We start from the raw sequence: 26,569 nt of genomic DNA, 5'->3' as shown, positions 1-26,569 counted from the left end.
TCATTTCCACCCCCCTAGAAGCACAAAGCAAGATCAATAAAATTTGTAGCTATAGGTGATTATTGAGCCATATAGTATGGGTGAAAAATAAAGATAGAAAATGATTAAAATTAAATTTTGGTAGTATGTATGAAACTAGTAAACTTTTCTGACATTTTTACACGGGATATTTCTGTGAAGAGTTTGCAAAACACCTAGAAAAATACTTGGCACAAAATAAATATGATATAATTACTTTCCTTTGTTATTATTGTCTTATTTAATTCTTACTATAACCTCTTGAGAAGGGCCAGCCTTGTGGGTGTGCACTTCTAGGCGAATAGAAACTGAACATGCTTATAATTGTAGCATTTTCATTTTAAATGATGCTTAGTTCTGAACAGTTAATAGAAAAGTTCTAACATGTTGGTGTAAAGTCTTGTAAATAGCTTGGTTACAAAGAAGCACATAAAATGTAGGTTTGCAGTCAACTGGGACATCCAAAGCTGATGGGTAAAGCAGATTTCTGGCTAGAAATGCTCACCATTACACAGAAATCCTTGCTGTTTTCCACAAACTCTTTTGTTGTGTCTCAAATTCTTCCATCCCATTCCTTATGAAAATGACTTATTTATTTATTTATTTATTGGCATTTACAACTGCTCGAAGTAGACTCAAAAATATTTTAAAGAAATTCCCACCCAAAATAGTGGGTTTGGGAGAACAATGAGCTTTTGCCAGCAGAGGGCAACATTGGTTTGTTTTTATAGGATCGTCTTCTGGGCGAACAGCTTATTTAGCAAACAGAAGTAAACATTTCTCAATATTTCATTACAAAAACATTCCACAGAAAATATTTTAATGTACATGTACATGCAGCTTAGTTTTGAAAGCACCTGCTCTTCTCAGCAGCACTGAATCTGTATCTACAACAAACTAGTAGCTCAACAGAGACATTTAACAAGGATGTCGTAGGTAGAAATCCTGGAAGGTTTTGCATATTTTTGTAGAGCATTTACTATGTTTTGTTTTGTTTTCGTGAAATCATAACTGCTGAAATCACTTAGCACCACTAATGATAAATTTCCCAGAAAACTCAGGATATTATAAGCAGCTTTTATTTTATGAGGATCCTTATAAGCCCTTAAGGAAAAACTAAATCTCTCTATATCCATTTGTTGTAATAGTTTTTATTCACTTTAATTATAAACAGATTCCAATCCAATGTTCTTTTCCTGATTAAAATTATGGAAATATTCAAATTAGAGATAGTAGATGATGGTAGACAGGATAACTTGTCACTTGCTGTCTTAAATAGCTATTTTATAGTAATCCTTTTTAGAAACACATGATAAGAACTATAATTCTAGATGGTTTCCAAATATCAACTAGCATTACCAGTAATTTTTCTTCTTCATCTAATAAAGGTAGTAAAGTCAAACCGTAATGTATTTTTCTCTTTCCATTTTCATTTCCCAAATTACTGACAATTTTATAAGTAAATTTCTAGTAATAAACTTGAAATAATTTAATTCTCTGAATTAGATATATCTGCAAGCCATTTTCAAACTTATTTTTAAATTTGAATGACTATTGTAGATTTGCCATTTCCTTCCATTTTAATAGTATATGCTTATCCACATGTGTTGAGGATTAAACATATTTTTAAGTTAGTAATTTCTTCCTTTACAGAACTTGTCAAAGTTCAATGATGTTATTGCATGTTAAGAATTGTGGTATAAAATTTTATAAAATGTTTGCAATTTACAAAAATGTTCTTAGAATTTTTGATAATCTCACAAATAACGGCATATCAGAATGTTCTCAAAATTAACTGGTGACCAAGGAAAAAACCTACTTGTTAATGTTACAGGCGTGGCAGCAGGCAATCTTGATTCAACACTAGCCAGTAAGATGGGTAGATCTTTCTTCAGCAGTGTGCCCATCAGACCACGTGAAGAGCACTTTACATGCACCAGTGTAGAGTGAGTACCCAGACTCTCCGGAGGAGGAGTTCCAGCTCCACTGCTTATTAGTTAATGTGACTTTGGGGAAGTTACTTAATCTCTCTCTATGTTTGTTTTCTCATCTGTAAAATGAGGATGATAAAAAGAGTACCTAGCTCATAGGGTTTCTGTGAAAATGAAATGAGGTGTTGTTTGCAAAACACTCAGAAAAATACTTGGCATAAAATAAATTCTATATAAGTACTTGTCTTTATTATTATATTACCTTATTTCATTCTTACTACAGCCTCTTGAGAAGGGCCAGCATTGTGGGTGTGTAGGCTGTGCAGTCCACAGGACCCCATGCTTAGAAGGGGCATGCTTGGTTTAATTCTCTGCTGCTATTGTCTTAAAATTTTTAATAACTTTTTTTTTTGAGACACAGTCTCAAGCTGTCACCTTGGGTAGAGTGCCCCAGCATCACAGCTCACAGCAACCTCAAAGTCTTGGGCTTAAGCGATTCTCTTGCCTCAGCCTCCCAAGTAGCTGGGACTACAGGTGCCCGCCACAACACCTGGCTATTTTTTTTGTTGCAGTTGTCATTGTTTTAGCTGGCCTGGGCCAGGTTTGAACCCGCCAGCCTCACTGTGTGTGGCCAGCACCCTACCCACTGAGGTATAGGTGCCACCTAACTTTTGAACAAGGGAACCTGCATTTACATTTTGCACTGGACCTGCGTATTTTTCAGTAGATAGTACAATTGTCCCTTAGTATTATTGTGGCTTTGGACAAGTAACATCCTTATTGTTCTCACCTGTCACTTACAGTGTCATTACTGAGCCATCACAAGGTTCTTGGGAGAATTAGATACTATATGACAGTGATTGGCACATATAAATTCTCAGAAATGATACCTCATTTTATTACCATTTACCTTTATAAAATAACCTAATATTTCTGTACTTCTATAAATTCATATTCTTGCTTTCAATTATAAGAAACTTTCAGTGCAGTTAAAGATTTACTGAAAGTACAGAATAAAATCATAAAACTACTCGTTAGCAAAATTAAGCTAGGTTTATGAGGGGAAAAGATCACAGCCTTATTATTAGAGAAATTCCTCATGAAAATTTAAAGCGTCTTTAAATGTTTAAACTGAAGTTCTTTGTTCTATAGACCTAGACTAGAGGAGAATTCAAATGCTTGAATTTGGGTGATAACCTGTAAGACCTTGGAGAACCTTTTCAAATGAGTAAATATTTATTATCAATAAAAAATATGTGCAATACAAAATAAACAAAAACACTGAAGGCTACATCAACCCAAATATTTATTCATAATACATTTTACTAATTTAACAAATGAATTAATGGAGTTAATTCCCTGTACTAAGACCTCTACACCATGAAGGCAAAGGAAATGTAATATGGAAATACTGGACACTTAATTCATTAGCAACACCTCAAATTTAGATGATTATTGTTACTAATAAGATACTTCATGCTTTAACATTAATTATATTGTAGAAGATAAGTAAAATGTTTTTGTAGACTTTGATGACATGTATAAAAATTTTCAAATAAAACATAAAAGTCAAAATAATACATATCCTTTTACAATTTACTCTAGGACATAGGTTAGAAATCATTCTCTACAGAGAATAAAATACAGTTTTATAAATAAAATTGGTGTATAGTATTTGTTTCCAACAAATCTAATTAATGGAAAATTATTTTATTTTACCTTTACAGAGTTCAGAATATATATTCTTTCCACAACAGTATTTACCAATTAAAACAAAACAAATGAAAAGCCTCCAGCAATCACAATCTGATTTATAACATTTTTATATCCATCCTCCAAATCTTAATTTGTTAGGTAAGTATACTCTGGAAAGGTAATCTGATGATAGGAAGGTCAAAGCTTGAATTTCTGCCTTCATTTTAGAATCTGCCATTATTTCCATCTGTCAATAAAAGTAAAATACAGTCATATCAAAGTTCTTCACTGCAGTTCTTTCATTTCAACAAACCAGTAAATATACACTTGTTTTATTCTCTAAAACCATGGGCAATAAATCACCTTTAAGGTCAGCCAGAATATTCTAGAGTTGCTACAGCTAAGAATATCAGGCTTGAGAATACCCAGTGTGGATGCTTTCAATAACTAGGAATGGTCTGAGATCTTTGTAATGATTTCTTCTTTTTTTTATCCCCCAAACTGTGCTACAGCCATCAACAATAGGTATAACTTAGAAAAAGATAAAAATACATATGATTCATTTCAACAACTATTTACTGCCACACAACATTAATGTTAGTTTTTGGTTAAATAAACTCTTAATAAGGGTATTTTCAAAATACTATATGAATAGCCACTACTAAAGTGAAAGACACATATACTTGAATTTTAAAAAGAAACATCTTATACTTCTTTTCTCCAAAACGGTTGGCAGGTAACATAAGGTCTCTTTAGGATACTGTCAAGTTTCATTTGGTCCCTTTTTGTCAGTGGGATCAAACTATCTTTAGGTATATTTAACCTGTAAAAAATAGAGGAAAAAAATCAGTAAAAAACAAAGTGTTCCTGTAACAAGAATATCACATATATGTTGCTGGTATTTATTGTACTATTTCAAGGAACTCAGAAGTAACAGATAAGAAAATTAGTATAGATCTACCTCTTAAATAAATCCAGGATTTGAGGAACTGTCATGTTCTAGACCAGAGAGTTTTCAGTTTCATTGCAGAAGTTTGTGTTTCCACAGTACATAAAATTCTGTTGTAAGTTTTTGTGTTCATGTGTGTCACATTCATGATGTGGTGATGACAAGAAAGCAGACATTAGTTACTGAAGAAAGGCCAGTCAGCACTAACAACATGTGATGTGGACACCAAGGTAGCTTAGTGACTGTGCGGTTAAGCCTCTCAGAGCTTTATGTTCTCTGAGCAGTAAGCTTCAACATGCATGGCCAGCAACTGAGATTGTGGAACTTCAGATTCCACTGAGTCATCTGAATTATCTGTATCACTGAAGATTCCGGGACACTTCACACATATACATGCTTATATGCTCATATTCTCTCTCTCTCTCTCACACCTATCTATTTTCTTTTTTTTGCAGTTTTTTTTTGACCGGGGCCAGGTTTGAACCCACCACCTCAGGTATATGGGGCCAGCGCCCTACTCCTTTGAGCCACAGGCGCCGCCCACCCCTATCTATTTTTAAACTTGAAAAAATTAGTGGATAACTTTACTATGATATGTGTTTTAAAAAGAGAACACGAGAGGGTGGGGATTTATGGTGTGGTCTACTTTATAAAGTCGAATCCTAGATTTCCTAGAAGAATTGCATTTCAAATAGTCTTTTCAATGTCCCCATAATTATGAACATTTGCCAGGGACAGCTTCTGAATAGGGGTGACAATTTGAAAGGGAGGCCTAGAGGATTTCCCTTGAAGCCAGGCTGGGTAGCAGCTACAGTGCTTTTTGAGAGCACTGATGGAATTTATGAGGTACAGTTAGAATTTCTCCAAGCCCTCCCCTTAATAATTATCAGAACATTTGTTCTCAATTTGTGTTTATTAATAAAATGGTCTTCAAACAAATAGATTATGCCCAAGGGATTTTGACCATTATACATACACTAAATTTAACAAAACTTGAATTCACTGGAGTATAAATATTCAAAAGTCAAAAATGAGATGTTTCCTCTTGCACTCTCATTTTCTAAGAAGTGGCTGATCACCCCCAACCTGTTCACATACCATATTTAGGAAACAAACACCTGTTGTCAAGAACTGCTCACTGCTTAAGAAAATCTAGTAAACATGGTGAAGTTCATTCTACTGGCTAATTAAAACAATAAGAAAATACTAGGGCGGTGCCTTGGCTCAAAGGAATAGGGCGCCGGCCCCATATGCCAGAGGTGGTGGGTTCAAACCCAGCCCTGGCCAAAAAAAAAAAAAAAAAAAAAAGAACAATAAGAAAATACTTTAAAATATCACATTAGCACAGATTTTTGAAAAGTGTTAATGCCTCTTACTCTCCAGGGAAAGCAAAATAACTTATCTAGAGGGCAATCAAAGTCTTTAAAATACATATACTTGTTGACCCACCAATTCTTCTGGGAATTCAGCCTAAGGACCTAATTAAAGATGTGGTAAAGATTTATTTACAAGAAGGCCCATAAAGCAGCATCTATCAGAGCAAGAGATTTGGAAACCACCTGAATGTTTGGGTATGAGGGATTGGCTGAATAAACAACGGCATATCCAGAATCATAACTCAGTAACAATAGACATTGAAAGAAGAAATATTTATTGACACAGAATAGTGATTACATTGTGTTGTGTAATAAAAAACAGATAACAAAGCAATAAAGTATGATGGCATTTTTGAAAAGAAGTTATGGTTATGCGCAGAAAATAATCTACAAAAGTAAAATTCATCTGAAGGTGATTTTTATCTTGTTACTTAATGATATTTTTTATAATGAACTTATATAATAGATTTGTCAAATTTGAGGTTCCTAAACTTTAATAATCTTAAAATATTTTTCTTTTGAAGTTAAAATTTAAAATGATAGAATTGATTCACATAGCAAATGATGTTGTCAATGTTATGATGTAATTAGATTCAATGTATTGTATTTTTAAGTATAAAAATTCATAAAATATTTTAACCATAAAACACAAACATTTTTTAGCTAGCTGAAAGTGCAGCTAACCAACTTCATGTGTTAAGTATTTTAGTAGCTGAAACAGGAATATTAATGAAGTTAATTCATAATTACGTAATCCTGAGTCACAGTGGACAGTAAAATTAAAAAACATTAAAAGCTCTCTCTTATAGTGACTTTGGGCTGTCACATATGACATAATGAGTAATTTTAAATACTCTAGTTCTGTTATACTGTCTAACCTTTTCAGATCAGAAGGAAGGAGACCAAGCCATCTAATAGCTGGAACTGTGAGATTATGAGCTTCAAAAGACATAGACTAAAATAAAGAACAAAAGTATATTAGGTGAGGCTAAATTGCACAAAACTAGCCTACTTGTTTTTGCAGCCAATTATTTTAAGTTTTAAGAAGGACAGGGCCAGGCGTGTAATCATGCCTGTAATCTCAGTAGTTTGGGAGGCGGAGGTGGGAGGACTGTTTGAGGCCAGGAGTTCAAGACCAGCCTGAGCAACAAAACACAAAAAAATCAGCTGGGCATGTGCCTGTCATCCCAGCTACTTGGGAGGCTGAGGCAGGGGGATCCTTTGATTTAGGAGTTTGAGGTTTCTGTAAACTATGACACCACTGCACTCTAGCCCAGGTGACAAAGGGAGACCGTGTCTCAAAACAAAGAAAGAAAAAATAATAAAGCTGGCTTCAAATGTCCAGAGCCCACAGAAGTAAGAAAATCACTGGGAGCTACACTAAACTGGAAGCTGATTTTCAGTGAAGGTAATAAAATTTCTCTGTATTTCTGTGTTAATTTTCTATAAAGCAGGACAGAAATGGTAGCTCATGCCTATAACCCTAGCACTCTTGAGAGGCTGAGGTAGGTGGATTGCTTGAGCTCAGGACTTCAAAACCAGCCTAAGTAAGAGTGAGACCCCAAATCTACTAAAAGTAGAAAAAACTAGCCAAAGGGCCTGTAGTCCTAGCTATTCAGGAAGCTGAGGCAATGATCAGTTGAACCCAGGAGTTTAAAGTTGCCGTGAGCTATGATAATGCCACAGCACTCTACCTGGGGTGACAGAGTGAGACTTGTCTCAGAAAAAATAAAAAATTTTCCATAAACCAAAACCACCTTGCATTAATATTGTGATTTCATCTTACGCCTTGCTCCACTATCTTTTTAATTTTGGGTTAACAATACGGGTACATATAATTAGGTTACATTATTTGCATTTGTAAGGTAAAGTCCAAAGTCTGAGTTGTAGTTGAGTCCTTCACCCAGGAAGTGTGCCATATACTCCTACATTGTATGAGATAGGTGGGAACTAAGTGAGCCCCCTCCCTCCCACCGGTCCTTTTTATCTGCTATGAACTTTACCATGCATCAGAAGCACTAGGAGGGCCCCTGTAGGTCTAGATGAGGAAGGAGATTTGCATTTCTAAGTCTCCAGGTGATGCTAATGCTCCCGCCCCACCCCCACCCCAACACACACTTTGAGAACCACAGATATCTGGTAATTCAGACTCAAGTGGTGAAATTTGGTGTTTTCATTTCTCCCTATGGTGGGAGAAAAGGGATTGGCAAAGTCAGAATTGAAAACGTCCTCAAACTTTTTAAATAGGGGGCCAATTCACTGTCCCTCAGACCGTTGGAAGGCCGGACTATAGTTAAAAAAAAAAAAAAAAAAAAAACTATGAACAAATTCCTATGCACACTGCACATATCTTATTTTGAAGTAAAAAAACAAAACAGGAACAAATACAATCACACCACCTCATGTGGCCCGCGGGCCGCAGTTTGAGGACCCCTGCGTGGCTTGGCGCCTGTAGCTCAGGGGCCAGGGCATCGAACACACACAGTGGAGCTGGACGATTCGAATACAGCCTGGGCCTGCCAAACAACAATGACAACTACAACCCCAAAATAGCTGGGTGTTGTGGCAGGCACCTGTAGTCCCAGCTACTTGGGAAGCCAAGGCAAGAGAATCTTTTAAGTCCAAGAGTTGGAGGTTGCCATGACATAGTGAGACTATCTCAAAAAAACAAAAAACAAAAAACAAACAAACAAACAAAAAAAAACAAAGGCTATATATAGGGTGGACATAGAGTTCGTGTGCAATTTAAAATAGTTTAATGTAGTAGATTGCACATGAAGTTTATGTCCACCCTGTATATAATATTTAAGTAAAAATTATTTGGAGTATATTTAGCAATCAATGTTGTTACTTCAATAGGTCAGGAAAGTGTAGGATATCTTGCTCCTAGCTGATCCCACTGTCATCCGTGGTTGCAGTTGTCATGCTGGAGCCTGAAATCACAGCCACAGAAACACACATTGACCCTAAAGTAGGAACTCTCAGTCTACTTGGGGGTGATAAGTAAATGCAGATATCAATCCTAATGAATACAAAATATTTAAACAGTGAAAAAGGGAAGACCACTCTTCTGTACTTACCATAGATCCATACTTATAGATGCACATTATTTCTATGCCTGTTAAAAGAAAGCTAAATATAAAATTAGTCTTGCTATATATTACAAGTTAAATAATCTGTACTCTCAAATTTTATCTAACATCTGCAGTTTTAATTTTGTGGACATTACGGATGAAAAATTTACGGTTCTCAGTTTAATACGGCAAAAAAAAAAAACAACACTATAAATTGCCTCAAATGATTATAGCCCTAATTTAATCATTTCTTTTACAATGTTTTATGAAAGTGTTTTATGAAAACACAACTGCAAGCGTGACTCAGCTGCGACTACCATAGTGAATAGCCCAGTGATAAGCACCGTATGGGTCGGCATCTACAAGGGTGAACACTGGAGTGCGGAACGTATCCCACAGCTTCTTGATCAGAAGTCTCGTGTTCAGATCAGGAACTCCCTTTCCCTAAAAGCAAGATGAAAATTAGGCATTTTAATTTCAGCAGAATGAAATGAATACAACTATACCCTTATTTTATTAAAAAATTAAAGGATACATCCCCCAACCTTAAATTTCAAGTTGTGAAAGACTGGTGTTGACTGTGAAAATAATGTATAATATATACGTATAACAAGTTGAAGGGTGGGGATTATCTCAGTCCTAGAAAATAAGACTAAGGAAATATTTATAAAACAAATAATAAAAATTCTACAGACTTATACATGCTCACTGCAGCGTCACTTAAAATGGCAAAAACTAGGGCAGCACCTGTGGCTCAACAGAGTAAGGCGCCAGCCCCATAAGCTGGAGGTGGTGGGTTCAAACCCAGCCCTGGCCAAAAACTGCAAAAAAAAAAAAAAAGGCAAAAACTAATATAAATAACCAAAATATCTAGCTACAGGAACATGGTGTACAGTGGTGATATGTACCAGCTACAAGGCCAGGTAGCCTGGGCGGATATCTCGGCTCTGCCACTTCTTAGCAGTAGGAACTTAAATGAGCAAGGAAACCACTCTGTGGTTTGGGGCTCTGTAAACCCCTGTAAGGTTATTATTGGAATTAAGTTATTTAATAACCATAAAGCACTTAGATTTAGGGTTTAATAAAATTTAAATGGTAGCATTAAAACAATAATTATGTAGGAAAGCAATTTAAAGTGTTACGATGTTAAGGAAGCAGCAAACCAAGTGACACGCAGAGCAGAGGCAGAAGGCAGAGCACACACAGGATTAAGGATGGGCTCTGGATCTAATAGCTCTGAGTTTGAATCCCCCTCTGCCCGTCATTGGTCATGTGATGTTTGGCAAGTTTCTTGGTCTTTTTCGATTGTGGGTCTATCTATAAAAGCAGGATAAATATGTCTGCCACATAAAGTTATGGCATTATAGCAGCATGGGGGTCAGCCATCTGAATCACTGGCCTGGTTTTGATCAGCTGTAGGATTGTGGTAAACTATTTACCCGCATCCCGGTACCAATTAAAATACTGGTGACATAATACCTACCTCATTCGACTGTGTCTTTACAAGTTGGTATATGATAAATAGCAGTAAATGTTAACTCGTATTATGTAAAGTGCTTAGCAGCGTTCCGGCTCATCATGAGCACTTGGTGAACAGTGATGTATTTTAATGTTTTCCTCTGAGAAATGATAACACATGAACATCATAGGGGAACCAAACTGTACCAAAGCGAACATGGTTCCTTCTGAGTCTGGTCCTCAATTCCCAGCCCCCTCTATGGGTGTTTGTGAAGGATGTTTGTGGAAGCAGGGAAGAGAGCTGCCTAGGCAAGGAGGCAGGTTTAGGCAGCTGGACAGAAATCTTGGAAGGCCTGCCAGTGGCAAGGAGGCATCTGGGAAGTTTAGTGTAGAAATATCAGGCACTAACAAAAGTTTTTAAATTGGCAAGAAGGGAATTAAGGAGGACTAATGTGGAGCTTATCAATTAGGTGGAGTGAGAGATAACTGGAGCCAGCAGCCTGTCCGGAGACTATCAGGGGGTTGTCTTCATGTAAGGATGAAAGCGGAATTGTTAAAGGGAAGACTGAAATGAAGGACATTTCCAAGGCTAAAAGGGTACAGGTGAAATTTACTAAATGTAGAATATAAAAGTCTGAACACAATAATTAAGAAAATGCCATGAAGGCTATGTTAACCAGTTCGATGAAAATATTTCAAACTGTATATAAAACCAGCACATTGTACCTCATGATCGCATTATTGTACACAGGTATGATTTAATAAAAAAAAAGCAAAGAAAAAAAGACCTGTTGACTGTGAGATGTAAGGAGTGAGTCAAAATGCCTCTGCTGAGATATGACCATTGATAACTGCTGGATGAGTGACAGGAACTCAGCTCTTAATGGAAGAAAGATTTTGCATGAAGTTTTAGAAATATGAACTGGAGGTGATAGCCAGAGTTGAGGATGTTTAAACACCTTGGAAATTCCTGGTCTATGACCCCAAATGATGCATTATATTGAAAACAGAATATTATAAAGATAATGAATCACCATGGTAGTATATGCTAGCTTTGGAATTTTAGTAAAGATGGATAATATACCGTAACCATGATGCATGGAGACATTTTTTTGCAAAAGTTGTCATCTAGGAGCCGCTGAAATGTTGCATCTTTTTCTACAATTAATAGAAATTTTGCATCTGTAATTAAATCTTTGAAGTTAAGGCTGATGAATTGGAGGCAAGAGTACTTCAATTTAATCACTAACTAAATTACTGTGCCACACAGATCAATTCAAAGTGGTTATGGATACAATATTTTCATTCTTGCCTTCAAATATACAAACATATCCATTCATATATTCAGATATTTGTCTCTCACTAGATAGTGAGCTCCTAAAATACTCCTAAAAAAGGGACTATAATGTGTTCATTGTGACTGCCATAGGGTCTAACTTGTTCATGACACATTATGAAGGCTTGATTTACCAGAAGAATGAATAAATGCACATTCCCAAAGTTTAAATAGTTTTCCCATTTAAAGGATACTCCGAATTCCTTGAATATTAGATGGCACAGCAACAGCCTAATTAAAAAAAAGTTTTTATTTTAAATAAAAAGCAAGTATAATCACATTTTATAATTTATCACAATGTTTTCATTTTTCTTTAACTCTATCAGTCATTAGAAACTCATTCCTCAGTAAGACAGTAGTAGGAAACAGATTTGCCCCTCAGTGAGAAAACAGGCACCTGATCCACAGGAATTCTCCCAGCAGGAGAACTAGTTTAGGACTGTGGGCTCTAGTACCAAAGCCCACCAAATAGTTTAGTATTAAATATATTACTTTCAGAACCACAAAACATCATGAAGATTACTAAATAACCATGCTAAAAATGGTCAAGCTACACCCCACCTGAAAATAAAAGTACATTTTTAAAAGAAATGTATACGTTTCTTTTTTTTCTTTTGTTTTTCTTTGAGACAGAGTCTCATTGGGTAGAGTGCCGTGGCATCATAGTTCATAGCAACCTCAAACTTTTAGGCTCAAGCGATCTTCTTGCCTCAGCCTCCCAAGTAGCCAGAACTACAGCCATGTACCACCATGCCCAGCTAGTTTTTCTATTTCTAGTAAAGATGGGATCTCTCTCTTGATAAGGCTGTTCTCAAACTCCTGAGTTTAAGGGATCCTCCTGCTTCAGCCTCCCAAAGTGCTAGGATTACAGGAGTGAGCAATAATGCACGGCTATATGTTTATTTCAATAAGACATTTGACAATTATTATATTTTCAAACTATGTAATGTATACCCCATAAAGCAGTAATCCCCAACCTTTTTGGCACCAGGGGCTGGTTTCATGGAAGACAATTTTTCCATAGACCAGGGTAGGGTGGGGAGGTTTCAGGATGATTTAAGCAAATCACATCTCCACCTCCAAGTATCACGCATTAGATTCTCTTAAGGAGTGTAACCTAGATTCTTTGCAGGACAGTTTATGGTTGGATTTGCACTCCTATGAGAATCTAACACCCCTGCTCATCTGCCAGGAGACAGAGCTCAGACAGAGATGCAGGTGATGAGCAGCTCCTCATCCTGCTGTGTGGCCAAGTTTCTAACAGGCCACAGACTGGTATCTGTTGGTGGCACAGGGGTTGGGACCTATAGCTGTAAAGCATACACCTAGTCATCTTTCAGTTTTATTTAAAATCTTAAGCTCTGAACTACAACAAAACAAGAAATAAATATATTTCAGGTTTGGTGCCTGTAGCTCAGTGATTAGGGCACCCGCCACATACACCGAGGCTGGCGGGTTTGAACCCAGCCCAGGCCTGCTGAACAACAACTATTAACAACAAAACCTGGGCACTATGGCAGGCACCTGTAGTCCCATTCACCTGGGAGGCTGACGCAAAAGAATCACTTAAGCCCAAGAGTTTGAGGTTGCTGTGAGCTGTTATGCCACAGCACTCTACCAAGGGCAACATAGTGAGACTCTGTCTCAATAAATAAATAAATAAATAAATTTCAAAATCAAAGGAATTGAGAAGGAATTAAAGTGCGAAAATATTAATGATGCTTACTGTTGCACCACCAGTACAATTCACTTTGGTGCCGTCTTCCTCAATATATCTTAAATTGCCAGCAATTAAACCTTTTGATGTGGATATCTAGAAAAAATAATAGACATACCTGAAACCTTTTCACTAATGTATTTTATGCTGTGAAGTCACTCTTTGTGTTCACCTGCTAAATTATTTGTAATTTAAGAGATGAAGAAAAAAATATACAAGGGTATTTAGGACTTAAAAGTATTTGGTAATCCGTCTGTTTTGATCCATTCATCCAAAAGATATATTAAGCACAGATAATTTAAATTTATAGTGAGAAAAAATAGTATCAAATAATATCAAAAGGCAAAGCTTATATTTATTTTTATATAATTTATACATTTTGTTTTATAATACAATATTTTATATTAAGTGCTACTTACTATATGCAGACTTCTCCTTGGCACTTTTAACATACAAGAAATGTCACTGATAATATTGTCCACAATAGTCTGGTTACCAAACAGTTGGCTGTCAGTGTAATATATGTCTCTATGAAAATTTAAAATATATACTCTTAATTAACTATATTCTCTTTAAGTATGACAAGTATTGGAATGCTATTTGAAGAAAGCTTTAACTGAATGAAAACACAACATTTAAAGAAAGTAATTTATTACCCGTAGTTTAGTCTTACATAACTTTTCAAAGCATATAATAAAAGTTAATCCAACTAAATCTCATATTACATTTTAAAGAGTAATTTACTAGAACAATATATTTACCTCTTAGTTGCATAAGTGTTGCTCTGTACTAATTTATAAATCATGGACAATATTTTAAGAATTAGAGCTGGAAAATGAGATACAAAAATAAATTACTCATCATTTCTCCTACTAAAAGACACTGCTATTAAGGATTTTAACTTATTTTCAGTTACTTTCCATAACATTTAAAAAATTATCTTTCCAAAATAGAAGGATTAAGAACAGAATGATTGCTTAAAGAATTAGATAAAGTTAGTTGCTCTATGGACAGCAGAATTGAGAGGATAATTTTTCACTGAACCATATTCCTTGAAAAATACACTTATTTTGAAACAATAATCTACTTCCATGGTTATTGACACTGAAAAATTCTAGAAATTTATTTCAAATTCAAGTGTGATCTACTGAAGAACAAGTAAAATTATCTAACTAGGAACAAATAGAATCTAGAAGATAACAAAATATATTTATTCTTTACTACTAAAAGCTGAGGAAGATTAATTTACCAAACTTTTGAATTGATTTTGGTGAATCACTTTTGACTTTTCTTGTGATACAATGAGGTATCATCTGAAGTCCCACAGAATCGTCAAACCTGTCATTTTGTTTAAAGCAGGAGAATAAAGTGAAAAAGACTTAACATCTGATGACCAAACAACATACGCTTAATGTCCTCTTCTGCACATCATTTAAATCCCACATTTCTCCTGGATCTAAGCATTAAAGGTTTAAGATCACCTGGATTGTAAGCACCTGATTCCAGGCGGTAACTAGGTGATTAGGTTTGTGACATACAGAGGCACTAAGATAAAATATTTAAAATAAATCAGTTAAATATCTTTGATTAGGGAGTGTGTCTGAGAAAGTATGTGTGTGTGAGTGTGTGTGTTTAACTATAGGTGTATTTCTTTCCTGGGAAGACATTTTAGTGTATGTAAACTGTTTTCAAATATTTCACAATTTGAGATTTTTATTTATTTATTTATTTTGCAGTTTTTGGCCAGGGCTGGGTTTGAACCCACCACCTAAGGCATATGGGGCCGGCGCCCTATCCCTTTGAGCCACAGGCGCCACCCACAATTTGAGATTTTTACTCATTTTAATAATATCCTTATTTTACTAATTTAATAATTTTACTCAATTTAATATTTTATTTTTTATTTGCCTGGATAGTTACATTACACAAAATAACAATTTATATTAGCTTGTTAAATTGAACTGCCCAGCCTCCCCTAAAGGGGGCAGAAGGCACCAGGCAAAGATACCAGGTGTCCCCTGCTTCAAAGCTAGATGAAATCCATCTTTCAAAATGATGCGAAATATGATTCAAAGCATATGGTTTACATTAATTACATTGATCATAAAATAATAGTGAATGAAGATCCTCAAAATTCCCTTTATTCTATGAGAACCATTCTTCCAAAGTTTTTCATAATTTAGTGGAGAAGATTTTACAGCCTAATATATCTATAGATAGATAACTAGGTTTAAGAACTTTGATAATGCTGTTGGCTGATTTTACCCCTCTCCAACAAATGACTTAGCAGGGGTAGAAAATCTGCCAGGAAAAAGAGCCTTGTATACGTGCTTTATGTTCCAGATACTTTTATTTCCATCTGAAGTATCAGGACTGATTATGCTTCCTCTGAGCAAGTGGTTTGCTTTTGTAGTATAGGTGAGAAGTGAACCCATCCTATCCCCCCCTCTGAGTGCTAGAAAGCTCAGATTGAAGCTTAGTGTCTATTTTAAGCACGATTATAAGACTTTATCATGTACATTTTGAATTGTAACCTCTTTTGGTGCTCTAATTTTTTTGTTATTGCTAGCGTTGTTTTTCTTTTTATTTATTTATTTATTTATTTTTTGTAGAGACAGAGTCTCACTTTATCACCCTGGGTAGAGTGCCATGGCATCACAGCTCACAGCAACCTCCAACTCCTGGGCTTAAGCGATTCTCTTGCCTCAGCCTCCTGAGTAGCTGGGACTACAGGCGCCCGCCACAACGCCCGGCTATTTTTTGGTTTGCAGTTCAGCCGGGGCCGGGTTTGAACCCGCCACCCTCGGTATATGGGGCCGGCACCCTACCGACTGAGCCACAGGTGCTGCCCATAGCGTTGTTTTTCATTTGCCTTATTTTTCACACCTACTTCACATATTCTGTAGAGTATGTACATATTTTGTAAACTTCCTAAATCCTCTTCTGGCAGGGTAAAGGCAATAAAAAGAATGAGATACGACTATAACTCTAAATTCAAATAATGACATATATATAATGTATTTAAAAAATAAAAACGCAAAATGCCCACTTTATGTTTTCCCAGCTTGATCTGTTGTCTATCGTGAATGCAGGGGCTTCATTTCTTGCCAAGCTTGTGATTATGTCTTGGATAATATTTTCTATAGACGCAAGAACCTCAGAACTAGAACAATAAACACATCATGATTCAATCTTAATAACTTTATGTCAGATTTTCTCAGCTGAATACTAAAATCACTTTTTGTTCCATTGGTTGTTTTTTAAGACTAGATAATCCACATCAATAATAATCTCTCCCATTGAATTTTGCCATCAATACTGCAATAAAACAACTGTATTTACAGTGGTTACTTACAAAGAAATTTTGTTTACTTGCGATTTTTTCTTTTTCCTCTCTTACCCTGAGATGCTTGCAATTTTATTTCTCAATTACCAACTGAATTAAGATCTCTCTTTACACTGATGTCTAGATTGGGGAGGGGAACTCATGGCCTTCTGGATCCCTAAGTGCAGCCTTTTAACTAAACTCAAATTTTACAGAACAAATTTAAAGGCTTCACTTCAGGACCTAGAATGTTACGTGTGGCCTTAAGGCCGCAGGTTTCTCACCCCTGGACTGTATAATCTAATTTACAGATATATTGTCCCCTACTCTTCATATAAACCTAGTTTGGGTATACACAAATACAAACTGTTGGCTTGAAATGCTACTTATAAATGTTTCAATTAAAAATGATGTAATATTGGCTTTGAATTTCTTTCCCAAAAATGGAATGAAAAAAAAATTTCAGAAGACACACACCTTTTCCGCATACATTACCCTAGTTAATCCCGTGCTTTCAAACCAGCCCTTTAGAATTTTAGTGCTACAAAAAGGAACAAGTTTAATTACTACCATGAAAAGAATAAATCATGGGTTCTGCACCAAATAGTTGGCTTGGCAACTATCACCCCTCTACGGCAAAACCCTGAGCCAGTTTTCTGTCTGCCGACTTTTAATTTTATGAGCCATCAGCTTCAAAACCTGCGGCTCCGCCGTAAACGCCACTCGCGCGTTGTCCAGGAAGAGAAATCAACGTGAATCTAGAAAATGGGCAAAAGGTGGAGGGCCATCCTTCCCACAGAAACTGCAGAGCATTCACTAGAAAGTTAATGTTATCAGAAAACGGACTGGAAGACATTTGCCATTTTCTAACACTGACGGTAAAACCAGAGCCCCCAGGGCGCCCCCGCCCGCCGGCCGTCCCCCCAAGAGCTGCACCTGCCACCAGGGACTCCCCGCCCGTCTTCCTCCGCCCCCAAGGTCTCTCTCGATCTTTGACTCTTTTGTAAATATTAGTCTGCCTGTGGGTTGGGCTTAAAAATAAAAGAAATTCATTCTGGCTAAAAAAAACTTTGCAGATGATCAGAAAAGCAGCTCAAGGAGCAAAACAACCGAACAGCTGGCGACTCCCTGTAACTGACGGCGGGTAAGTCATTCACAGTGGATTCATTCGCCCAGGTCAAGAAAAACGAGGACTATAAATGCCTTAAATCACGTTGTCGCGCTCTGCTGACAGAGGGCCCGCCACGCCCAGCGCTTGTGTCCTCCCTCTACGGAGAAAGTCCTGAAGCTTTTTAAGTTAAAATGTTAGGTGGAAAAAAATTAAAATGCGAAGCCATGCTACGCCCTAAACTCCCTAAGCGGTAAGGCTCTTAGGAAACCTTCAAAGCAGGGATGCTGCGGGAACATTCCAGAAGATTCTAGAAGACATGGGGAAGCTCCTGGAACGTTCCAGAAGGAACATGCTAGAAGACGCAGGACGTGCCTGGAACATTCTAGAAAGGAGGCGCCTATCCGCACAGAGGTGGGCAGTCGGGGGAGGGCACTGAGGGAGTCCTCTCCTGGCTCTCGGCCCCTCCTCCGCCTCAGCACGCGGAGGCTGCGGCCGGAGGCGGCGTCCATCCCCCGGGGCGGCCGTCTCAAGCCACCGCTGACGCCTCAGCCAGGCAGGAGCTTTGTACCTAGACGCCAGGCGGGTCCCGCCGGGGGGTTCCCCACCAGCACTCCTCAGGTCGGCCAGCAGGGAAGCCCTGTGCCGGTCCAAAACCTCGAAAAACGAGGCCTCGGGCCCCATAGGTGCGAAGGCCATGAGGGCGGATGGCGGCAAAAAGCCCACAGGCCGCTCGGTGTGTCTTACTGCGTCTTCCCAAGTGACGCTGCGCGCGCCTTTCCCGCGCTTTCTGAGTGGGCGGCGCCTGCGCACACTGCACCCTCCGCCCCCTCTACCCCCGCCGCGCGGACGCTTGCGTGCAGCCCACGTCCCAGCAGAGTGCGCGTGCGCGCGCCCGTCAGGTACGGTCCCGTCTGGGAGGCCGGATGGGGGGAGGTGCACTTTGCGGAGTTGGGTCGGGCAGTGCCCTGCAGCGCTCAGCTGAGAGACAACTTTTATAGCCTGCTTGGGATGTTGGACCCAGATTTCATTGAGATGATTTTAATATTTTGAGGGGGCAGGGCCTATGAAAATAGTTTGCGCTCCAGCGATGTTTCTCCTCCCTCCTTCCATTCCTTCTTTTCCTTTCTTCCTCTCTTTTCTTCCTTTCTCCTCCTTCCCTTTTTCCGTCCCTTCCTTCCTTCTTACTCTTTTTCTCTTTCCCCTTTCCCTTTCTCTTTCCGTCTCATTGTCGCTGGATCACAGCTCACTGCAGCCTCGAGCTCCTGGGCCTGAGCGATCTGCCCGACTGTCCTCCCGCACTGCTGGGTTTCCTGGCGTTGGACACCGCGCCCAGCCCAGGTTTTCACCGCAACAAATAATTATGGACATTAACTACTTCATGTACAGCCCTGATGAAGGACATTCCTCCCTTTATTGTTTAGGTATCGCAGTTGTTGACAGCTTACAAAGCTGTGCTCTACCAACCCCTTTTCACTCAGCCTCTCTTAATTCCTTTGAGATCCCCAGGAAGTTCCTGATGTGATCATGTTAAGATTGCAGGACCCGAGAAACGTCCACACAGGTCAGGCAGGCCTGAGTTATAACCCCAGCTCTCCCACTTTGTAGGGAAATTTAGTAAATTGAAATACAGGACAGCCAACTAAATTGAATTTCAGATAAACAACAAATACTTTTTTAAAAGAGAACCTCCTGTGTAGCATTTGGAATGCAGTTTTACTAAAAAGTTATTTCATAGCTGGGTGCAGTGGTTCATGCCTGTAGTCCCAGCTATGCGGGAAGATGGCTTGAATCCTATTGTTCTGTGGTTTATTTGGAATGCAAACTGAACTGAGCATCCTGAGTTTTATCTGGCCATGCTACAGTTTTCCCACACTCTCCCTATGCAGACTGGAGGACCTGTGCCCTTCTCTCACTTGCTCCAAGCCTTCCAGACCAGAAGGTAGGAATTCCAAAGCCTTGGGAAAGGAGTCCTAACTCTGGGGATGAGATCCTGGAGCAACGTGGCTCTGAGGGCTCTGGGTCTGCATGGATGGGGTGCTGAGGGCTTCACCCCATGAGAGTTCCAGGGTCACTCCAGAAAAGTTGTTTCTTTCAGTTCCTGGTTATCTGATTGTTCTCAAACTAAAGCTAGTTTTCCATCATAAACAATGGACCTCCTCTGTTCAGACTGGCGGTTGCCTGTGTGTTGGTGGTGGTTTTCCATGTACCAAGCACCATTACCATTATCACAAATACTTACTCACCACATACCTCACACTAGGCAGTGTTAGTTACTGAGGACACACTGTGCACATGGGGCAGGCAGAGTCCTTCCTTTCAGGGAGCTCAATCTAAAGAGCACAATCAGGTGAACACTTAAAAAATTCAGTTGGCTGGATGAGAGGTACACTTAAAACAGATCAGTAACCCTAAGAGGCAAAAATTTTTGTCCCCATCTTACAGATGAGGAACCAGAGGCTCAGAAAGGTTGAGCAATTTATGCAAGATTGCATATCTGGTAAGTAACAGAGCTGAGAGATAACCTTGACTCCAGGTTCATATGTTTCACCATTAGGATATGAGACACCTCTGGAGGAGTGTTTTATCATTTTGTGGGGGCTTCATTGGTGGTAGCCTCAGTTTTCTCCTCTTTTAGATGACAGTGTTGTAGCGGTGGGAATGAACAAACAGAAGCTGATGAAGAGAGGGTAGTCAGTGACATCAGCAAGGCTTGTCTGCTGGGAGCTGCCTCTCTCGGGACTAGAAACATTTATGTCCATTTTTCTTGTCTCCTGAGGACCTTGCTCAACATTAGACTCAACCAGAAGTCAGCAGCCTCACTATCTCTGACACAATGAAAAGTCCTGAGCTGGGTGGGGGCCTGAGAAGGAGAGCAGAAAGGTGAAGGGAACAAACCAGTGATAAACCTAACCCTCCTGCAGGAAGAAACCTCAGGGTGCACTTGAAAGGACCTGGCTGAGGTTTGCTGGGGTTCCCTTGGCATTGATAAAAGCACATCCCTCTAATCTGCGCCCTGCCTTCCCTGGGTGGGCATCCCTCCCTCCTGTCAGATAACTGGCAGCCCAGCCCCAGCAGCTGCTGTATCAACTCCACATCCAAGTCAAAGGTCCCAGCCTCAGGCTGTGAGAAAGAACCAGAGAAACCTTCTGCGCCCTAGTAACAGATTGCAAATGAAGTTGGCAATGCCAACTGGCAGGGCAGTGCAGCTACCTAGTTCTTTCTACCTTTGGGCCAGCTAAACTTTCCCCAAACCCCCATGGCGGGTCTTTCCTCCAAGCTCAACTCCAGACCCCAAAACCTGTGTTAGAGCCAAAACCCCCTGCAGGTTGGAATGGAGCGTGAGTTAAAAGGGAAAGGCAGAGATGAGAAGTGGGGAGGACAGCAGACCTGTGAAATTTAAGTAAGGTGGTTCTTCAGCAAGTGCAGTTGAATTTTAAACTAATACAGATTCTTAAGGAAAAAGAAATAGAGAAAAATGCCATTATATTTTCTTTACTTTTTAAGGATTTACCAGAATTTTTCTGTTAAGGTTTTTTAGTTTAGGTTTTAAAATAATTATAAGAATGATATGTACTTCTCATAAAATATACGTAATTCGGAAGTGTGTGAAGTAAAAGTGAAAGAGCAGCCCCCCCCAACCGCCACGGCCATCCTGGCTCCACTTCCATCTGTCCTGCTCTTTACTCTGCCACCTCTGGGATCCTAAAATTGTTCCTTCCTTTGCACTTGCCCTTCCCTTAGCAGCTTCAAATCCTTTGTTGCTTTTTTTTTGAGACAGTCTCACTCTGTTGCCCTGGGTAGAGTGCAGTAGCGTCATAGCTCACAGCAACCTCAGACTCCTGGGCTTAAGTGATCCTCCTGCCTCAGCCTCCCAAGTAGCTGGGACTACAAGTGCCCATCACAACGCCCAGCTAGTTTTCCTATTTTTATTTATTTATTTATTTATTTTTCTTTACAGAGTCTCACTTAGTTACCCTCCGTAGAGGGCCATGGCATCACAGCTTACAGCAACTTCAAACTCTTGGGCTTAAGTGATTCTCTTGCCTCAGCCCCCCAAGTAGCTGGGACTATAGGCGCCTGGCACAATGCCCAGCTATTTTTTGGTTGGAGTTGTCTTTATTGTTTCATAGGCCTGGGCCGGGCCTGAACCCGCCAGTCTCAGTGTATGTGGCTGGCGGCCTACTCACTAAGCTACGGGCACCAAACCAGTTTTTCTATCTTTAGTAGAGATGGTGTCTTGCTCTTTTTCAGGCTGGTGTCCAACTCCTGAGCTCAATCAATCCATCTACCTCAGCCTCCCAGAGTGCTGGGATTACAGGAGTAAGCCACCTTGCCTGGCCTCCTTTGTTCCTTTTCATTCCCAGCACTTCCCCTCCCCACCCAGTCCAGCCTGGCAAATTCTGCTGGCTTCAGATCACCCTCTGAACATCTCCCTGGACCCACCATGCCCCCCAAGTTATAGCTCCTGCTTTCCTCCTGTCTTGACATACGTATATTTCCTACACTGCAAGCCCCAGGAGAACATGGATGGGACTCACCCTGTACCCCACAGTTCCACGTGGCAGGTAGAATAACCCTTTGTTGGATGAATGAACGACTCCCCATGGGGTTATCTCTGTTATCTATTCATCGTGTTTCAACCCAGATATATATATATGTGCACATGCCCACATTAGTGTAAATTGTTTATAGAATAAGACTTCGTTCTGTGTGCTTCTGATATTGCTGCTTCTGGTCGATAGCAGCTGCAGTTTGCTGACATTAAACACTGGACCAAGTGCTCTGTGAACAGAATTTCAATTACCCTCTCCCATTTCACAGAGGAGAAAGCCAAGGCTCTGAGAGGTATAAATAAAGCTGCTGGGCTTCATAGACAAGCAAGTGACAGAGCACCAATAGGAAAATTTCTTTCATCTAAGTTGCTATGTTGCCTCAAAGTCAAGGTCATTTTGTATGATAAATTATTTAATAATTTACCCTCCCCCCCTTTTTTTTGTAGCCAGTGGGATGTGTGATATAAAACAATTTGAAGAAAGTAAGTTAAATCTAACTTAATAAGATCACCAAAATATGTGCAAACCTGTTGGTCCTCTTAGTAGGGAAGGCAGGATGTCCATTTGGTTTTGAGGAGAGAGTGCTATCCTCATACTACCATGGTGACTACGTACTACCGTGGTCCTAACACCAGCTTCCGGGTCTGTCAGCTCATGGCCAGGCTTTTTTCATCCACATCCACATTCCGTATGATCTAGCAACTCCCTGCTGGATATATAGTCAAAGGAAATGAAATCAATATATTGAAGAGATACCTGGACTCCCATGTTCATTGCTGCATTACTCACAATAGCAAAGACATGGATCATAAATTATTTTTATGGTTTTGTTTTCATCAAGGTGCAAATAAGGTCATGGGTGTTGGTTTATATGTCTCTTAAGTCTCCTTACTTCTAGAGGTTCTCCTCCACTTTTCTTTCCTTGCAGTTTACATGTTGAAGAAACTGAGTCATTTGTCTCAGAGAGTTTTGTGCAATTATTTGGGGGTTGTACCCCTGTGGTATCATTTAACATGTTTTTATGTTCCAGGTATTTCCTGCAAATTAGGGGTTAGAGGTTTAACTGTTTCCAGTTTAATTTTTTTTCTTTTAGTAAAAATATTTTATAGGTGGCTTGAAATATTTAGGACTTCCATTATAACCTTCTAGAACATCTATGGCTGGGACCTCCAAGTTGAGAAATTCAGAGCTAGCCTGAACCTCTTATTGACTGAAGGAGGCTAAGTCAAGCTCAGCAGAATCCCTGCAGCCTGCAAATCCCTTCACAGAAGACTGACCCAGAGGAAGAAACCCAAGGTGGGCTTTACTTATTTATTTTTTTGAAACACAGACTCACTCTGTCGCCCTGAGTAGAGTGCTATGATGTCATAGCTCACAGCAACCTCTAACTGCTGGCCTTAAGCAATCCTCCTTCCTCAGCTTCCTAAGTAGCTGGGACTACAGGTGCCCACCACAACGCCCGGCTAGGATTTTTTTTCTATTTTCAGTAGAGACAGGGTCTCGCTCTTGCTCAGGCTGGTCTCAAACTCCTGAGCTCAAGCAGTCCACCTGCCCCAGCCTCCCAGAGTGGTGGAATTACAGGCGTGAGCCACCACACCAGGCCCAAGGAGGGCTTTAGAAGGAGCCAGTTGCCTCCTGTGGATCTGCAGGGAATTCTCAACCTGGTCCCCTTCCTGCTCAATGCATGCAGGGTGGCTTTCGCCAAGGCCCAGCCTGACTCATCCTCTCTGCTTTTTATTTCTTCCATCCTCACACCCTAACTGGGCTGCTAATTGCTCTCCTCCACCCTCCCCCAGGGTTGGACTTGCTGAGGTTGTGACCTAGAGACACCCCACCACAAGTGTGTGCAGCCGTGCTCCAAAACCTCATCTCTGCTTTATTTGAAAATCAACATAAAATCAACTCTACATACACAGAGACTTGCTTTGATTTAAGGAGACTTAAAATTCTAAGACAGTTGTTCTCTTCCTCCTCTCCTTTTCTCCTTTCATTGTTTTCCATCTTTCTAAGGCTTCTTGGCAACTGGTTTTGATAGAAAGCAACTGTTTTGTAAAAGTCCAGAAGGACTGTGAAAGTTCAGTGTTAAAACCAAGGTGAGGAAACCCCAAAGTTGTTTTCCGTCTGAGTCCCATCTCCACCTGGAAATCCCATCTCTACCCCTCAGAAGGACTGCCTGACTTACATCCTGGCAGATGAGCAGTTTCATGGTTCCCAGGAAGAGAAGGAGAGTCCACAAAGCACAAGGTCACCAATGCCTGCACACATGTTGCTGCTGTTTTGGTGGGAAAGACAGGTTATATAAAGGACAAAACAGATATACAATATAGATTCAATCACGACAGTAAACTCGTGATAGAAAAGCAAGTGACTGGGGAGTCTCTCTCAAACCTGAACACAGTGGAGGGCCTGGGGGTGAGCTCTGCTGGCACAGGAAGGAGCAAGATACACTGGGGAGTTAAAGATGAGAGCTCAGGCAGCAGGTGAGGCCAGGAGACTGGCAGGGGGGTTTCAGCCCTGGGAGGGGTTGGGACTCTATACTAAGGCCGTGATCCCAATGGGCTGATTTTACTCCCAGGGGACATTTGGCAATACCAGGAGACTGTTTTGGTTGTCACCACTTGGGGGAAGTTGCTAGTGGGAAGAGGCCAGGAATGCTACTGCTGTCCTGCAGCGCACAGGAATGGTCAATCCCAAATGTTAACAGTGCTGACGTTGAGAAACCCTGGTTTAAGAGGGTGGGAGGTCACTGGGAGAGTCTGAAGCAAGGGAATGATGTCACCTGTGTTAAGAAAGAGGATTGGATTGCAGGAGCGGGTGGAGGCAGGGAGACTCAGGATAAGTGTTGTGTATGTCTGGGTGAGAGATGCCCCTGGACCAGAGTGCTGGCCTTGAGGATGGAGAGAAGGCAAATGTTTAGGGAGGTTTTTTTTTTATTATTAAGGTAAGCCATGGTCAAACATGTTTTGGAAATGCTTTGTACTATATCAAGATAAGCAGTCTCACTCAAATCCCAGAGCTCGACTTATTAGGTTCAGACCTTGGCTTTGTCACTTGTTAGCAAGATTCTCAACCTCTCTGTGCCTCAGTTTCTTCATCTGTGAAATGGGAGTAATAATAGGATCTACCTCAGAGCGCTGGTGTGAGTTGTTAATAGATGCAAAGTGATTAATGTATGCCTAGAATATTGTGAATACTTAGTAAGCATTATATATTATTACATACTCTCCTATGAGTGTCATATCAACAAATTAAGGTCTCCGAGAAGACCTGCAGTAAAGATCTTGCTGAACCTGTTTAGTCTGTATTTATCAAATTTATTTTTCACCCCCCCCCACAAACACTCAGCGTAACAGGGATCTTAGAAAAAATTTTAAAAACAACTTTAGTGAGACATAATTCACACACCATAAAATTCCTTGTTTAAAGTGTGCAATTCAATGGTTTTTAGTATATTCCCAGAGTTGTGCAACCATCATCCCACTCTAAGTTTAGAATGTTTTTGCCGCCTCCTCTCCTCCCCCGAAGGAAACTCTGTATTTATTAGCAACCTTTTCTCACTGTCCCCTTTCCTCAGCCGCTGATAGCCAGTAAGACACTTTCTGTCCTTAGGGATTTTCTTGTTCTGGATGTTTCATGTAAACGGACTCATACTATATGTGGCCTTTTGTTCGCTGGCTTCTCTCACTCAGCATTTTCAAGGTTCATCCATGTGAACCTTGAAAGCATTGCATATGCTCAAAAGCAGATGCTGTGCTTCACTCCTTTTTTGGCCAATAATATTCCCCTGCGTGGACACGCTGTATTTGCTTATCTGTTCTTTAGTTGATGGACACTTGGGTCATGTCCACTTTTTGGCTGTTACAAATAATGCTGCTCTGAACACTTGTGTGCAAGTGTTTGCATCAATGTGTGTTTTTAAGTCTCTTGGCAGATATGTAAGAGTAGAATTGCTGGGTTATGTGGCAGCTCTGTGCTCAGCATCTCTGAGACTGGGGTGCTGATTCTTTGCCTCTCCGGCCATTTTCC

At 39.7% G+C, this 26,569-nt stretch overlaps 1 protein-coding gene across 1 annotated transcript; it reads right to left on the bottom strand.

The window, feature by feature from the left end:
- Window positions 1–3,238: 3,238 nt before the first annotated feature.
- On the bottom strand, window positions 3,239–18,686 carry SPO11 (SPO11 initiator of meiotic double stranded breaks). Its single transcript, XM_053573656.1, has 13 exons — window positions 18,559–18,686; window positions 16,604–16,717; window positions 14,804–14,892; window positions 14,316–14,382; window positions 13,974–14,082; window positions 13,564–13,650; window positions 12,032–12,068; window positions 11,586–11,695; window positions 9,388–9,487; window positions 9,050–9,087; window positions 6,848–6,924; window positions 4,356–4,467; window positions 3,239–3,891 (listed from the first exon to the last, which is right to left on the bottom strand). Exons 1-13 carry the CDS (start codon window positions 18,684–18,686, stop codon window positions 3,772–3,774), a joined length of 1,188 nt encoding a protein of 395 aa, XP_053429631.1. The 3' UTR covers window positions 3,239–3,771.
- Window positions 18,687–26,569: the final 7,883 nt, after the last annotated feature.

The sequence above is a fragment of the Nycticebus coucang genome, chromosome 21 (assembly GCF_027406575.1).
Source record: "Nycticebus coucang isolate mNycCou1 chromosome 21, mNycCou1.pri, whole genome shotgun sequence".
NCBI classification, from domain to species: Eukaryota; Metazoa; Chordata; class Mammalia; order Primates; family Lorisidae; genus Nycticebus; species Nycticebus coucang.
This window is presented reverse-complemented; position numbering and strand designations above follow the sequence as displayed.